Source organism: Alligator sinensis, unplaced genomic scaffold (genome assembly GCF_000455745.1).
Source record: "Alligator sinensis unplaced genomic scaffold, ASM45574v1 scaffold1382_1, whole genome shotgun sequence".
Lineage (NCBI taxonomy): Eukaryota > Metazoa > Chordata > Crocodylia > Alligatoridae > Alligator > Alligator sinensis.
The window spans coordinates 214,515-232,570 of NW_005843036.1; the positions used below are offsets into that span (position 1 = coordinate 214,515).

Here is an 18,056-nt window from a genome sequence, read left to right on the forward strand (position 1 = left end):
CCTCCCCCCGAAAAACAAAAACAAAACAAGCACGAAACACCCCCACTTCTTTATTTTGTACAGCACAGAAAAGAACTAGATATCCCATTCATGGGCCTGGACTCCAGTTACAGAATAATGTGCTATTCCTTCCTCTTAGACATTTATTTACTACCTAGATGTATTCATGGCTTCCTGCACAACCTGCACAAAGGAACAGATCTGATGCCAAAGGTTCTGCATTCCCATCTTACCTTCTCATCCACGAGTTATCTGCCAACTAAATAAGCTGGTTATCTGCAGTACCCACTAGGTCAGTTGACAGGCCTTTAGCCTTCTCCTGAATGAATTGCTACCCGGAGCTGTACAGCCCCAACCCGTCACGGTTGACACCATGGCTGTCCAACTGGCAGCTCGTGGGCCACACGTGACACAGAAGGAGTTTAAGTTGGGGCCCCCAGGCTCCCACCCAGGCACTCATTCTGCTATAAAAATTAAGACCCATGGTTTTAGCTATGGTCTCTAATTTGGAGTACTCCATTTTTGAGACACTTGGGGCCCAACTTCCAGAGCCCACTTTCCCCATAGGTTTCACCTCGATTCCCTGGCGATCAGATCTAAAAATCAGACCTTGTTATGAAGAACTGCACTGCCTAATAATTGAGGCAGCCAAAGCAAAAGGCTTAGGTCAGCTGTACATGTTCATTGACACTGCAACAAGGAGCTCAGAAGTAACTGGTAGCAAGCCACCCTCCCCTTCCCTGCCCCAAAGGCTCTCTCCTGCCAGGCATCACAGTCCCTTAAGCGGCACGTTTCTGCTCCCAGCCCCGATCTGCTCCTACCCCATGGCTGCTGCAGGCTGCTGCTGCACTGCCCAGAGAGGATCACCCACAGATTCCTGCATTCAGCCCCATGACTACTGTTTGAGTTACAGCAGATCAGAGAGCCCCACACCTTGGTTTACTCTCTTTCAGTGCTGGAGAGCCCACGGCAGGCCTTGGCAATCTGTTCCAATGGTTAATCAGGCCATTATCACTATAAAAGCTAGATCACCACTGCACATTTACGTTTTGCACTAGTAAAAGCTGTTTCTCATGCAAATTTAAGGCTCAAACAATGCTACTAAAAACAGTAATTAAAAATCAACTAGAGATACCAATTCTAGCACTTAAAACACATCAGGGAAAGACACAGGCCCAAACCAAGAAAGACTGATGAAGCCAACCTCTCCCAGGCCAGGCCATCTCAAACAGGAGGGTAAAAATTTACATAGAAGCAGAAGTGTACACGCTCTCAAGTTGCAAATTCGCATACAATCCCCATTGAAAAATACAACAAGAATGCCCAGATAGAAAGCACTCAGGGAATTAATGGCAAAAAAGTTTCCTTTCCCAAATACTTTTATTAATTCCTGGTAAACCACGTTGGCAGAAAGGGACTCATGCCTCCAAACCATCACAGCAGAAATCTCATGGAGAGGAGCTTTTCAGTCTCTCATTTCACATCTTAAATTGTTAATAGCTCACAGTACACAAAACGGCTGCCACATCCAAACCCACGGAGCCAGGAGTGGCAATTAGCACCCATGATACCATCTGCACCATGCATAGTTTGTGCATCAATTCACAGAAGTTCAGGGCTGGAAGGGACCTCGTGAGATCATCAGGTCCAGCCCCTTTGCTTGGGGAAGGAAAGTTTGAGGGATGGAAGGTGATGCAGAAATGTCAAATTATCACAAAACTCTCCCTGCATTTGGAGTCTCCCCCCACGTCAAGGATGACAGATTTGAAATCTAGGCCCAATTCAGCTTACTGCCCATAACAAAAGGTCACATTTTCAGAAGAGTTCAACAATTGGAGCTTTTGTCCTGAATTATTATTTATTTTTAGAAAAATTCTTTTTAACCAACATGTCCCCCGTCCCTTAAAAATGTGACGGTTTCCAAGAGATTTGTTTTTTTGTTTTCAGAGGGAGAGGTGAGGAAGATCTCAAATTAAAATGTTTTTGATAAAAAAGTAAGTTTTACAGGGATTTTCCCCCCCTCTAATTAAAGTGATATTTTTTCACTGTTGCTTAGAAAAACAAAAAGGTATTTATGGCCTCCTGTACTTATCATCCGACATGCACAAATCTTGCAAAGACTTGGTTGAAAGAGGGCTTCAGGGAACACAGCACTTCTAAGTACCTGTCCCACCTGTGACCCCAGAGATCTTACAGTCCAAGCTGAACTGAGGAGAACAGGGAAGAAACACAGAGGAGGCAGGGACTGAGTTCAGGGGGATGGGGGACAGGACGGACTACTGGAATAAAACTAAGTAAAGAAAACTGAGGCCAAATATCAAGACAGGCTGGTAGAAATCCTGGGCAGTACAATGAAGAGAACTGCCCCCATTATGCAGTGTGACGAGGTGCACTGGCAATCTAGGTTACTGCATAGCCCTAATACAGAGACTTTAGCAGAAAACAGCAGACCTGGACTGACACGGATTATGACAACACACACACCTAAAGGCCCCTTCCTCCCCATGGTTATAAATCTTCATGCTTAGGTGCATGAGCCAACCTCTGATGGTGGTCAGGAAGAAACTATACAGGTTATGGCTTAATGGGGCTTTTTCTACCTTCCTCTGAAGCTGTTATTCCCACTGGCCATATTTACACAATAAACCACAATAAAGCCAGGAGCAGTTCGAGACCCTGAGACTCGAAGCTGAGCGCCAGGTGACCCACTGAGAGGTTCATCTCTGGCTCCATTCCTGACCCTTTGTAACATCTTGGGTGAATCAATGGGTTTCCCTCTCCATGCCTCAGTTTCTCCATTTATACTATAGGGACAATGCTGGTGACCAGCCTCACAGTGCAAGGATACATGGTGTCCAGCAGTGCTCACAAAGCACCTTTTGTTTCCTGGGGTGGGAAAATGCTAGTACAGATGATAACATATTTCCACCAGGAAAGAATTTGGCCAGTGAAGTCCAGGCACTGCACTGAGACCTCCAATACTATGTCATTTAGCCTTCGCCAAGAAGCAAGGAGACCTCATGGAAGCTGGAGAAGGCCCAAAAAATAATGGGAGGACACTGACTTCACCAAGAGCGTGGTACGAAGGGCACTGCAGTTAGTGGACATCCTCCCCTTACTCCAGAGACGGACTCCAAGCACCTTAGTAGCAGCAAGCATAACTTCAGCAACCTAAACCTATTTGGCGATTAAGGACTTATCCATTGGTCCCTGGGCAACCCCATAAATACCCAGGGCTGGCAGGAAGCTCACTCTTCTTAACAGATAAGAGGCAGCTTCCCCCAGGCTGTGCCTGAGAAAGATTAAACCAAAGCCCTGTCTGTCCACATTAGGAATTTGCTCTGGTGTGTCAGCAGCCATTGCCTGACCAGCCCATTGAACTGGCATTGGCAGCAGTCTCAGTGCCTCTTGCTTTGTCACGCTTGCTCGGCAGGGACTGCAGGAGCAGTCTGTCCCACCTACACTAACAGATGGCAGGGTAGAGATGCACCTTAGGGATTAACTAAATCAGGGATGCATAAGCTTTCGTGAGTCAGAGCTCATTTCATCAGATACTACCAGCTGAGGCTACAGGTAGCAACTGACGAAGCGATCTCTGGCTCGCCTATGCATCTCCGATTTAGTTAGTCTATAAGGTGCATCTCTACCCTGCTTACTGCTTATTTTTACACTAACAGTGACAGTCAGTCCCTCCATTTCAGAGGTGCCACTGTAGAGACAACTGCTACACCAGCAGCCAGTGTCCTCATATAAATGGGTCCTGACCATGCCCAGGTCCAGCTGGAACAGGCACATTCAAGCACCTTGGGCCAGCACCAGCTCCCTCTCCCTGACAGCCTGCAGGAGAAGTTGTATACACGTGGTAATGCCCCAACAGCAACCATGCTGGTCCTGGCTTCCTGCAATGCCGTCTGGGAACACAGCCATCCTAAGGAGTTTGCTACAGTTCAGGCTCACCAACACCAGACCTACTCATGAGAGGATAATTAGTGCCAGAGGGTCAATGGAGAGGGGTGATGGGTGAAGGAGAGAGAACAGAGGAAGTGGGCGAACACAAAGGACTTCACAGTGCTCACGGTCAGCGCACAGCAGCCCTGAAAGACTGGAACCTCCCTGACCCATCCAGCGGAGGTGGTGGGAGTGAGACAGATGCACCTAGCTGGAAGGAAATGAGGGAGGACATTAGAAAGCACACAAGCCCCCTCTCCCATTAAGACACATCAAGGCAGTGAGCTTCTTGGAGCCAGGGGGTAGAAAGGAGCAAAAAGACCTGCTCTGGGCAAAGACCACTGGAGCACAAGGCTGCTCGGATGGAGCTGCAGGTCATCCCTGCCAAGGGAGTCTGTTTGCACATGTAGGGCTGACAAACTCTGAGAGTCAGCAGCATGCCAGTGGCAAGCGTGCAGAACGGGAGGCGGATGGACCCACTGGCAGAGACAAAGACATGGGTAGGGGGAGGGACCGAGCCCTTCCAGACTGGGAGCTCCAGCTAGGACAGGGACTGGTGGCACTGGATGAGCCTGGCCATTCCAGTTTCAGAGTCTGGAGCCTGCTGCTGCCGAAAGAGGCACATGGTGCCAGGGAGACCCCCTCTCCTGCATCCGGTCTGTGATGGAGCCAGATCAGAACAGAAAAGACAAACAGGGAGCAGTATATAAAGCAAGAGAACAGACACAGAGGGCTCCCCAGCTGGGAGCCTCTCTGTCTTTTCTTTCTTTCTTTGCTGGCAGGATGTGAAAGCAGCCATCACCATGAGAAGATTGTCATGGCAACCAAGCATCCATGAAGGGGAGGAGGGAAGAAAAGGGAGCAGGAGATACATCCCAAAGGGTGAGATGCTTACACACCCTCTCTCTCTCTCTCTCTCATGAAAATACTCTCAATTTCTCCAGCAGCCCTGAGACGTACAATGGCTGGGTTGTTCGGCTTCATAGCTGTAAGCCAACATTTACAGAGAGGGGAACCAATTGGGCTGGCTTCCAAAGCAATGAATGGGTACTGGTCTAATAGCCAGGCTCTGTAAGACTCCACCAGGGAACCATTCAAAAAGCTACCGCCCCTGCCTCCTAATAAGGCATGTCAGCAACTCACTGCCCAGAAACAGGCAATCCAGGAAGATGCCTTTACTACACAGGGCCTTTCTACCTGGGCCCTGGACACCTTCTCTGTGTACAGAAGATCTGGATTTTGCTCCTCAGAGTGGACAGCCCAGTACTAAAAATGATATAGCACTCCAGGGTCTAAGCAATAATTGCCCTAGGGAATGACGACGGAGGACAACCACCGTTTAAAATAGGGCCCATCCATCAGCACGTGGCATCTTACCACCTCTAGCTCAAGAGGAGCACTAAGAAGCCTCTGATTAGACAAGGATGCTTTAAAGCAGTGGTGCAGAATAGGATCGGACATAAGTGTGAGAGCCTGTCACAGATCAGGCACTCTGGGAGTGGCCTTTTAACCTGTGACACTCGAACCCTCGACCCATTCCCCGAAACATAAATCACCTTCCCACAAGCCACGTGGGTGGAGATTGCCTATGGACGTTCTGCAGAGGGTGGTGTCCAATTGCAAGTGTGGGAACCAAGCACATTGAGTGCAAATCTCACCTTTGTCACTGAGTCACCTCCCCTCTGCCTCAGCCTCCCTCTCCTATTCCATTGTCACTGTCCCTATCAGGATATTTCATACTTAAACAAGATGCTAAAAGCACAGTAAACTACTTCTACTGAGCATTAGCACGTCAAGGGAAAAGCTGTGCTAATTCTACTGTGCATTAGCACATTAGTCTACTGCACATTAGTGTCACTTGAAAGACGTGCACTGGCGCTATTGCACAGTAGTGCTGATTACAGCACATTAAGTTAGTACCTATTACAGGTATTAAATTTAATGCGTAGTGATGATGGTGCGTTAATGAACATGTAGACATGCCCATAGAGTGGCCTTAGTCCAGAGACCATTACCAACCACTGGTCTGTTTTGCAGCCTTATGCTCCATTAGCGTTTGTTCCTAAATCCCAGCAGCTCATGCAGAGAGCCATGGAGAGCCCCCAGCCATGCCTAAAGCTTAGCAGTTTTGAAAATCTGGCACTGAACTAGGTCATGAAACACCCCCAGGATGAGAACTATATAGCAGCACTGAACTGTGCCACTCCTAGGGGACAGGCACCACTGAACTACACGCAGCATCACACAGCACAGGGATGAAGGGGAATACACAGCCAAGGACACTTGAGCAGACTCTCCACCCTTGTGCACAGCACCCCAGAAGGAACGTTTCATCCCCAGGATGAGCAGGCTCTTTCTATGGTTCATCCAAAACACTCACCAAGGCGTATGCTGTCTTGCCACCTACTGGGTGTTTTATTGACCACAGAAATTTGCTATGCTGCTGGGTCCCGAAGCCCCAGACAAATGCAAGTCCTATCAGCTTGCCCTGTGGGCTAGTGCTATACGCCCAATAACTGTGAAGTAGCTATTGTGTATGAATATGGGAGGTATGCTGCAAAGGTCAACAGCCTGTCCTTCACATAGGAAGGCAGTGCATTTTACTGCTGGTACAGAGGGAACTGCAAGCTGCAGCTCACCCCAGATCTTGCTTTTTGATGAGTCATAAAATAATGAATTTAAAAATAACATAGCTGTTCAGTTCCGGCTTCTGTGGTTGAAATGCGCTGTCCCCAGAGTGCTCAAAGAAGGGACGCTAGCCTGCTTTGCCAACTAACCCAGAGTCTGAAGCAAGAGAACCTTTCTACTCAATGCAATATCCTCAAACATTACTTCAGACCGTACAAGAGTCTAAACCTCGAAGAACGAAAACCCCTACATAGTAAAAGAGGCACCATGCTCAACGAGTAAAGGGAGAGGAGAAATACCTCTTTTCACTGCACCCATTTCTGGGACACTGAAAGACGGGCTGACTCAGACCAGGAACTTTTGCATCCCTGGTGTGTGACAGCAGCACAGACTCCAGCGAATTGCACAGTTCACAGCAGTTTAGCTTAGCTCCATAGACAGGCTGCCACCTGAGGCTTTCTCCCCAGTGCCACACAAACTTGGCTTGTAATTAAAATTAGCACAGCTGGAATGTGGGTGGGAAATCCCTGCAATGTTGGCGCTCCCTGATATTGGTAGTGTCATCAGAGGCATAACCAGCCAGTCCTACGCCCTGGGCAGTGGCAGTGCACAGTGCAGGAGGAGCAGCTAGAGGCTTGCTGCTGCAGGGGGAGATGTCATCTCCTTTTTGGGTTTTTTTTGTCACTAACATTTTGAGCAGCCATTTAAACTGATTTTGGCAGCAAGCAAAGGTGGTGACATCCCCCCAGCCCGCTGCAGTGAATCTCTGGTCACTGCTCCTGCCCCATCATTGCCGAGGGCACTGAGTGCTGCCCCTATAGCTCTTCCCTCCCCAACATGGGAGCTTTAGCTGCTGCAGAGAAGGTGCAGGGCAAGGGGAAGGGGAGGAGCGGGGGGCAGGAGGGTGAGGCACCCCCCTAGCTCCATTCTGGCACTTCCTCTTAGGCAGCATCCAGGCCTTGTGACCCATTAGCCCACCCATGGTTATGCTACTGGGTTTCCTCCCTACAAAGCAGCTAATTGCAGGGCCACCAAGTCTGGAGGAGAGGTAATTCAGTCCAAATACTTGATCTGGGCTGAGAGTGGTGGTCCTCAGCCCACAGTAGGGCGGCAAGTGCAATCAGCTGCCACTGCAGCAGAACTGGGTGCTTTCATGGCTAAAAGCACAAGCTGCTACAGAGTGTGCTAAAAAGCCCACCTCTAGCTCAGGGTCAAGTCATATCCTCTGGACTAAACAGCATGAGACCTGTAACACAGGCTCACCAGTGGGCTGCCCTACATCTAAGATCAGAGCCCCTTGGGAAATATCAGTCCTGGTTAGAGTTTCCATGTATTCCTCTTGGAAGGACCTAGGGCTGAGCAGACCCTAATAGCATCATCTTGGCAAAGACATAGCTTCTGTTTCCTGTGTTGCAGCTCTCGTGCCTGTCATCTCACTCTTGGATGACGGAGGCTGCAGTTGTCTATTTTTGCAGAAGCATGACACATGTGACTCAGGCTGAATTCATCAGCTGCTCCAATCCTCCTGAGCTTTCGATATGGTACGACTGCCTGCCCAGCCAGTCACCGCCATCCTCTTTGTGCATCCAAAAGTCTCTTCCCACCTGAGCTCCTCTGCCCAGCGCTCTGCTGACTTTATACAGTCAATCCCAGCCCGTATGGCCTGCGTGGACTGTCAGGCAGTTCAGACCGATGCACCTTGTCTGGGTGAAAACCCAGAGGGATTGCTAATGATCTCATGGGGGCTCCCATGTTGAGATTGGAGGCACAACATACAGCTTGAAAAAGAGTCTATTGTCAACCAGCACAGCTGACACAGAGCACTTCTGTACTACTACCTAGGGCCAGCCCTCGGGCCCGCTGCCCTCTACCCTGACCCTGCCAATCCAGGCTTGTCCCTCTGGCTCATTCTCAAGCCCTCAATCTCCAGTTGGCCCAAGAGCAGCTGCTGGGACAGATGAGGAATCTATTTCAAAAAGGATGTGGAGAAGCTTGAGAGAGTCCAGAGAAGAGCCACGCGCATGATCAGAGGTCAGGGAAGCAGACCCTACGATGACAGGCTGAGAGCCCTGGGGCTCTTTAGCCTGGAAAAGCGCAGGCTCAGGGGTGATCTGATGGCCACCTACAAGTTTATCAGGGGTGACCACCAGCATCTGGGGGAACGTTTGTTCACCAGAGCGCCCCAAGGGATGACGAGGTCGAATGGTCACAAACTACTTCAAGATCGTTTCAGGCTGGACATAGGGAAGAATTTCTTTACTGTCTGAGCCCCCAAGGTCTGGAACAGCCTGCCACCGGAGGTGGTGCAAGCGCCTTCATTGAACACCTTCAAGATGAAACTGGATGGTTATCTTGCTGGGATCCTATGACCCCAGCTGACTTCCTGCCCTTTGGGCGGGGGGCTGGACTCAATGATCTTCCGAGGTCCCTTCCAGCCCTAATGTCTATGAAATCTATGAAATATTTAATACTCATGCAGCCTCCACCATTGGGATTTACTCACAATCAACTCTATTGACCGTGAGCATCCATGTGAGGCAGGGCTGTGCTGGTATCTGTATTCTATGTATCAGGAACCGACACGTCAGGATTAGCGGTGTCCCGGTTAGTATGGAACTGAAGTCCTTTAGTGCCCTATCCCCTGCAGCATCGACTAAGGAGTGCATGGATCTTCGGCTCAGGGCCTGGCGGCACTAAATGTTACCCCCATGTGAGCACTTCATGCCACTGCAGCAAGGAGGGAGCGAATGGCTCCACCCTCTGCTCTCTCAGGTAGCCCAGTGCAGGGTCCATAGGAAAGAGTTTGCCGCAGGAAGATGGGCTGTTTGTACATGGGACACTGGCTGGGTTGGACCAAATGAAAAACAAAGTTAAGCATTTAATTACTGCAGCATTTGGACCAAATTCAAAACAAAGTTAAGCATTTAATTACTGCAGCAAGAAGGCAATCAGTGAGAATCAAATCAAGGTCCCCTGGGAGAGTCAGGCCTGATCAGCAAATGCTCCTTCCCACAGCTCAGATTAAGAGATACCATTAGTCATCTGCCAGCAGCACATTAACGCTGGCTGAACATACTGCCTGCAGCCACTTCCAGATCAAGATATCTCCATGCCCAGGGTCTGCAGTATTTGCTTGGTTCTAGGAAGACCCCTTTGCAAAGCTTCAAGTTTGCAGGGCAGCCTCATGATGGGGGAACCAGGCCAGGATCCAGGACCCCTGGCTTTGATTCGCAATTCTCCCATAGACTCCCTTGACAACCTTTGGCAAGTCACTTAGCCTCCCCTGGATTTCCTTTGTGCAATGGGGCAATAACACTGCCCCACTCCGTAAAGGTGTGGGATGGCTAAATCCAGCCCAAACTGCGAGGTGCTCAGACGCGAAGGTAATGGAGCCGGGTTAGTAAATGGACAGAACAGTGCCAGGCAGGGCACTTGAGAGAGTGAGGTAATACACGGAAGTGTACCAGCTTCCCTGCTATGTGTTCAAGGGAAACCACCCCCAGGAAGTGGCCCTCTCACTCCTGTGCACAACACTGCACTGCTGTATTGCTCCACAGGGGTGCCGCCACCCACCCACGGTGCCCCTGATTCTCCCAGCATAGCAGGGCTTGGAAAGTAGCAGATGCTTAACATGAGTAAGGGGTCCTGCACAGCCTAGAGGAGTGTCAGGTCATCAGCCCATCCTGAGGCAGCTCAGGTCCTGCAGGCATAATTTTTCCATGCAACACTCCCTGCTCTGTCCTGCACAAGGGTTCACTGCCTTAACCTCCCGGAGCAGTGCAGAAAATGAGCTAGGCCACCCCAGAGGCTGAGGGTTGCTCACCTTCCTCCCAACTCCCCCAGCTTTTCAGGATCAACATTGGGCTCTGCCAATGGCAGTCCTCCAGCTGCATGGTAGAAAGGACCTGCCAGGGGTGGGGGTGGGATTTCTATGCCTTCCTGCTCCCCAGAGTCCAGCTTCTGAGAATGCAGAGCTCTTAAAGAACTATTTTGCTGCCCTCCTATAATCCCCAGCTCTAGACTTTCCCAAGCTTAGGAAGACCTATAAACCAAGCATTGGCAGCCAGCATGTGATGCTCATTAGCTCTGGCATGGCACACCTGTGCTGATCAGCTCCATCTGCTCTCTGTGCCTGCACTCAGGGAGCAGAGTTTCAGGGAGGTAGATCCAGTTTGGGATCAGGGCAGCTGGGAAGGGAACAGCTTATGCTAGGGATTTGTTTTCAAGAAGATGAACAAACATGCAGGGTTTCGACTAGGGATTCAAGCTCCAGCTGGGAAATACACCCAACATACAGAGAGTGAATGTGATGCCCAATGCTGGCTTGGGCACTCAGGAGGGTAATAACAGGGGTTAAGCATTAGTGTCCTTTTTTTGATCATTTAGAAATCTCCAGTCCAAGACAGAGCAGAGGGATGGCTGGCTGACTTTTGTCTCTCCCCACGGAAGTTAGTATGTCCTTTCAGATCTGGACTGGTTTACAAGTCCGCATACCAGAACTGATTTAAAAAAAAAATGCCAACCCCTTCCCCATAAAGACTAAATAGTGGAGCTGCCTTGACATCTACGGTGCACCCCCTGCTTGGATGCTGCATCCCTCCTCTCTGGACTTACCTGTTCAGACTGCGAGCTCTCTGGGGTAGGGTCTGCCTACACAACATCTGGCACAAGGAGCAAATGGCCTCAGTCAGCCCCTAGCCTAGACACAGCCCTAACACGGATAATGGTAAAAGCTGGTTCCTGCAGGTTACTTCCAGACAGAGAGACGTGGAGCAGCCCTCACCACTCTGCAGAGAAGATCTCAGTATCTCGTGCCTGGTGCAGAGATGGCAGAACCCAGAGGCTAACCAGAGCCCAGTTATACCACAGGGCACACAACACTCTGCTGTTGCCGGTGAGGTCACGCCAACTCACACCTGCACAACCAACAGCAGCTTCTATTTTACAGTAGTCTGACCCTGGACATCCCACTGGAAGCAGAACTAAGCCTTACTGCTGTCCCCTGTGTGCGGGCCCAGTGTCAGGGGTGCTGGGACAATCTCTGTTCCTGCTCAGCACATGGCAGCTTATTTTGTAGAATGAAAGGCTTAGGGCAGAGGGACTCGTCTCCTCCATGACTGCAGAGCGCTGAACAACCAAGGTGAAGCCCCTCTGCATTTCTACCCCAGCACAGATGCATATAGTGATGGACCCCATCATTAGGCGATCCTGGCTCAATGATGATCCTAAATCACCAGCAGCACCTGGACGTTCCCCAAGGTCTCCATCTAAAAACTGAACCAGCTTCAGCCTGCTTAGTTTAAGATTAGAAAGGACAGCAGGACTCCTCTCCTGCATCTCTTCTGTTTCCTTTCCCCAAATGGGGCACCTACTCTCCACACTGCTCTAAGCAAGCTGTTTCTTGTATAAAGAGGCCACAGCCCAAGAGGCTGTGGAACCTATCATGAGGAAGCCAAGCTACAGCAATCACAAGGCTAAGACCATGGGAGATAAGATAGCAAGCAGCACAGAGGAACATGTCAGGGTAAGAAGGGCAGGCATTCAGTGCCTGGGAGCAAAGAACCTGCTGTTGGCTTCTCATTTTCCCTGAGCCCAATTTCTCAGCATGCCTGGTTCTTAAGAGCCAGGCTGATTACCCCCTGCAATCCCAACCTTTAGATTGCTCTACTGTGCAAGCCATGCAAAGCAGGGCCCTCCTGCCCAGAGCAGTGCAGACTCACCCTAGTGAAGGGGCAAGACTGGGCTGTCGGTCAGTACAAAGGGGATTTCAGTGCGAGATACTGGGCAGAGATGCAGGCTGGGCTTGGAGGGCCAACATGCCTACAGTCACTGCATAGCAGCCCCCTAAACCCTGGCCTGAAGCATGAGTCTACAGAAGGAGTAAGACTGCAAGACTCATTGATGAAGCCATGACCTCTCCTCAGTGCTACAACTGGAGAGAGAACAGGTCATTTCTACACCTTGAAGGAGTCTACAAAACCAGCCCTCTCCACCAAGCACTGCAGGGTGTCAGAGCATAAATCAATGCAGAGCACACAGGAAAGAAAGAGTTAGGAAGGAGCTTGCTAAACCCTAATCTCCTCCAATGGTGGGTGCAAGCATGAAATACAGATGAGCAGAGACTGGCAATGAAGCTCGAGGGGCCTCTTGGTCATAGTCTGGCTCTGTTCAAATGCAGGCCTAAGGAGGGCAGAGGATAGGATGAAGGACAAGCTCCTGCAGTCCAGGCCTGCATAGCCAGCTGGGTAAGAATGGGATTCCCTCTGTTCCCAGGTCTAGTCCTGCCCTTCTGCTGCTGCTTCCCATTTCCCAGGGAAGCGAGCGCTCTCTCACTCAGCACTCGAACTGGCAGCAGAGACAGAAATCAGTGGCTCAAATGTTGCAGGAACAAGGCTGCTTATAGGCTTATTCCTCCCTGCCCACTCAGTTGCACATGCCAAGAGACTTCCAAGCTGCAATGTCATTCATATCACAGAAGGGCTAATGAGCCAGAACAGCCCCATGGAAGTGGGTGCTGTACAAGCTCTGTCCTTCCCCAGAGTACTGAGGACCTAAGGAGCGCTCCATGGCACCATGCTGGCAGACCCAAATAGATCCAAGCAGGGATGCAAAATGCAAACCTCAAGCCCCCAAGCTGCACCACCACAGCTCAAAGCGCTGCAGTCAGCTGCCATTCAAACTGATCAAAGGGCCTATGCCATTCAGAACCAGAGTGTGGAACAAGGAGCACCGCACCCAAACTCCATGCGCAGGCGCATGGCCATTTATCAGCTCCTCTTTACTCTGAGCAAACCTCAACATCCACGCCATGGCAGGAGCTGGCCATCTAATTTCTGCGCTCTGACAACCACCAGGCTCCACAGGTTTTAATAGACAAATATTTTCACTGTGAGGGATGCTGTGGGCTGCAAAGCTTTAGAAGTCTTTTCCAACCATGTTACATAGCAGGAGGTCCCCATTTGTCTTGTAGCAGCCTGGATCTGGTTTGTGTGTGTTTGTTTTGTTTTTTAATTAATATATTTCAGGTTCCAGGTCAATTCAGCCAGATTAATCCCAAATCAAATAGATTGAACAGAACTTAATCGTTCCAAAAACCACATTGACTGAGCAGGCAGAACTCAATCATTTTAAACACCATGTATGGTGCTACAACTGGCGAGCATCCTTTGTCCCAGGCTCTCACCCTGGGACTTCAGAGACTCTCAGATCCATTGGCAGGCATCCTACGTGAAGGCCCAAGCCCAGAGAACTTGAGATTCAGATACCCCCACTTGATCTTAGCCCACAAGAGGCTGGGAAGTAGCAGCTTGGACCTGTCTGCACAGACAAGCTCCCAATACACCCCTATAGCCACTCCAAGTATCAGACCCTGTTGCCCCATACTAGGCAGGCACTTTGGCTGATGCATGGTAAGCCCCAGCTGTAGGAGCGATGAGGCTGCTTTGGTTTTAGACATGCTTTCTACCCAGCTGATGCACGAATCTGGAATAACATGCATTACCCCAACCTCTTCTGCATATAACCACCAAGAGCAGCAGCTCAGGTAGCAGCAGTCATACCCTGCTCATCCCTTTGCGAGTGCCAATACAGATGACAGGACAGAAAATGCATCCTGATCCCCACTCTGCTTCTTTAAAGCCACAGGAAGGTTTCTCTTGCAGTCTTGGTGCTGTGGTTGTTTCTGGGCTGCTCATCCTCTCTGGACCAGTCAGTAAGAGACACTATGCCCAGCAGAGCCTGCTTGCTGCAGCCTGGCAGTTGTGGGCCCAGCTCCCTTCCTAGCCACATACTACATTGAGCCTGAGGTCGCCAGTCCAGGCTCTTCCTCCTCTGTAAGCACAAGTTGCACATTGGGGACCAGCCACTACTCAATCATGTCACTGTGCAATCTATTGCTCGTCTCCTATGAGGAATGTAGCCACTTAACGAATTCACCTGCATTCATCATTCTTCTTCACTCCCATTGTAAACTAGCTGTCCTGTTCCTGTGTGCTGATCAACAGCTGCTCTGTTCCACCCCAGACTTGGCTGCATTTCACTGCTTGGCCTCCTATTTGTATTACTCTTCACTGCCTGGGTAATTAAAACAGACTGTGATAGTACCTGGTGGCTTCCATCAGCTGGAGTCCTACTGTTCTGGGGGTGGCATCACCAGTCCTTGCCCTGAAGAGGTTACAAACCACATACGTGCACGGCCAACTCTTCTCTCTATATCTACACATTGACCCAAGCTAAAGGGGAAGGTGGAAAGTACTCAGCTTTAGCTGCAGCACTGATCACTGGAAAAACATCACCCATGGTTTCATTATATAGGGTGCAAATGCTTCAGGGCTGTGAGCCTTCGCGCTTCAGCGCACGCATCAACCAGTCACTGAGGGTGGTTAGCAAAAGCTTTCCTCATAGGTTGAGTGCATCCTAAATTGCCAACCAGTGGATTCCTTGCACCATCCTCAGATGCAGGAGATGGAGCCAATACTGAGACAAGGCATTGGGCTTAAACAGCCCCTCATCCAAACTACTACCAGGCAGAAACACTGGCCTGCCATCACTGGAGATGAAATGTAGAAGACACCTTTGGTGAAGGTTTAAAGTTCATGATTTGCCTATTTTCCACCCCCAGGCTTACTCAATTACTCCTGGGCGGGGATTTGGCCTGGGTGCTCTGTTCATAAGCCTATGTGCTTGTGCATGTGCACGCGTGCACACACACACACTTTTTCTCTCTCATTCACTCGTTCTGTCCTAGCCGTGCTTGTGATCTGAGACTGTGACAGACGAGACAGGAAGAAAAGGCCCAATGGGAGCAATAACAGGCTGCTTTGTCCCTCAGTGTTAGAGGTCGTTTTGTTGAGCGATAATGCTCTCTAGGGGAACCCTTTTACACATGGCAGGGGGAGGAGGGGAGGGGAGGGAGGGCTCTAGGAGCTCTCCATTCCTTTCCTGAATTCAAAGCCCTGGCCCAGCTTGGGAAGGGGAGCTGAGGGTTAACTCACTCACCTTTCACCCATGGGGCTTCAGGCTGGAGCCACATGGCAGGCTCCTAAACTCAATCCACAGGACCTTGCTTAGCTTTTCAAGCTGTGCCATCCCAGGCTTGGGGCTGGCTTGTTGACCCTGGCCCCTAACCAGTGGGGATCAGAGTCTGAGTGGTGCTGGGGCTTTGGGGAAATGGCTGGGGCTGCAGTAGGCAATGTAGTCAGCAAGTCCTTGACAAGGGGAACTGAGCCCTGTGCTACCTCAGAGGTTTCCAAGCAGCAATGTGAGCCAGTGACAAGAGCCCCATCAGCCCACGTGGGACGAGCTTGACCTTCCCAGAGGCCCATCAGGGAGGAGGTTCCTGCTGGTGCCTGACCCATGGACGCTGCATCCTGTATGAGGTTAACGATACAGGAGGGGATGCCGGAGCAGGGAAAAGCCAATGGGCAGGCAAGCTGCAGTGCTGCACCACCCTGGGTCAGGGCACCGGTGACTGGAGGGAAAAGTTAGTGCCCCCTTGGGCAGGACAAGCCAGGGTGCGTCAATCAGGCTTGAGCCACGCGGGGAGTGGCTGATCCTGGATTTTTCTGTACATGGCCATAAGGCCTCCCAACGTCATTTGGTCTCATCTCCTCTGGAGAGTACAGAGGTCTTCTTGGAAACAGTCAGTGGTGGCATAAAAATATCCCTTGTAGGGGACTGCAAACAAATCCTTTTGGCAGCCTTGCCACAAGGGTGAGGATCAGGTAGAAAAAGCTTCCTGCCCTGTCCAGTGATATTCTACTAATGATGGGTCACACACAGGGCAGGCAGAAAGTCAGACCCTGGGCACTGCCATGGCCCAAAGGGCACAGATGCCTTTGAGTCACCCTCAATTCAGGTTTGTCATAGACTTAGACACATGCAAGGTCCTTCAGGAAAAAGCGGACTGAGAGCCCAGGGACTGGAACATAACCCAGGATTCACGAGATCTCGGTTCCACTCCCCACCTGAGTCCCTGACGTTGGGCAAGTCGCATAAGGAAATTAATCTGGAATACAGTAGAGTGCAGGAACTTAATCCGCGTTACATCAAACCACAAGAAGGCATTTTTAGCCCAGAAGGAAGCTGTCCACAAGGAGCTGTGCTGCTCCCCAGCAGCTCTCCAGGATCTTTTCCCATGCAGACAAACTCCAAGTCTCTCCATCTGTAGAACGAGGATAATAGACCTGCCCTCTGCAGAGTGTAAAGACTGTGAAACATTCACAATGGGGCCAGATAAGTGCAAGAGCTAAAGGCAGCATGCCTGGCAAGCAGACTGACAGCTTCCCTCTGCAGCCAACAGAGTCCTGGCACAGCTAAGGGGGCAACACCCAAAGAGACATTTCATAGGCAAATCTGTCGCTCAGTTTTGCATCCCAGACTGACCAAAGCCTCAGAAAAGAGAATGGGCTCTTGTTTCCTCATCTTCTCAGAGGTACGAAACAGGCTATGACTTTTGCCCTGAATATACTGAAAAGCCAAAATACATCTAAACGGCGGCTGGTTAATAAACATAAGAGGACTGCCCTGGCATAGGCAGAAGGTGCATGACAGCGCAGCAGGTCTGCTAAGTGGATCAAGATGCTCTGTATCAAAGCAAACTGAGCCTTGTAAATTTTATCCGCCCGCCTTCACGTCAGGAGTGACAGACTCAGGCCTGCTGGGGGAATCGCTCTGGCACACCAGGGTCACATGCTTAACCTCCAACCCAACTGCAGCTACAAGAGAAGCCTGTTAGCATTTAATGTAAACGGAAATTGCCCAGCTGTGCACAGCCCGCTGCTACCAGCCCCTCCTAGGAAGGGGGCAATATCTGTGGTGGAGTCTTCCGTGACCTCCCCTTGCAATACAGCATGTCCCAGTCCTCCCCTCTGTTTAATCTAACACCATCAAATATTTTGACAGCATCTGGTAGGGGATACCCACTCTGGGACTACAAGGGCCTGGCTAACAAGTACGGGAAGGCTTAACTTGATGGAAACAATCTACTTCTCAGTTCCCACCAGGGATTGCTGGGGAAGTCCCCGCTCCCTTCTCTAGACAAGTGGATCAGTGGTCAGATTCAGTGACAGTCATTTAGAGACTTAACCATCATTCTGCTTACCAGCACCTCTAATGCTGCTTTACCATAATCAATACTGCTAGTACCAGAGCAGCTCCAGAAAGACAGAACCACAGCTGAACACAGCCCTGGAGCTTTAAAATCCCACCCGACTCACTTCAACCTGGAACAGGTCCCAGGGAACAGCACCGATGTTCCCAGAGAAACTTCTTTTCCAGGCAAGATTCACCCACATAGGAGCGTATGGGGAGACCAGAGTTTTCATCCTCCTCTTTGATGCCAACCCTCTATCAGGGGCAGATCTGGGGGGCATGCTATGGTGCGGCTGCACCCCTCTTCCGCTGCATAGCGCACATATTGGCAGCCCTGGTTCCCTGCTGCCTCGGACACTTGGGTCCCCTGCAAAATCCAGGCAGAAACC

General features: G+C 50.4%; 1 protein-coding gene across 1 annotated transcript in view; it reads right to left on the bottom strand.

Annotated features, from left to right (window-relative positions):
- Positions 1-241, bottom strand: part of KIF21B (kinesin family member 21B) — a 48,124-nt gene extending 47,883 nt beyond the window's left edge. The window contains exon 1 of the mRNA XM_025193321.1: positions 234-241. Coding sequence (XP_025049106.1) covers positions 234-241 — 8 coding nt within the window. The remainder of the gene's footprint in view (positions 1-233) is intronic.
- Positions 242-18,056: the final 17,815 nt, after the last annotated feature.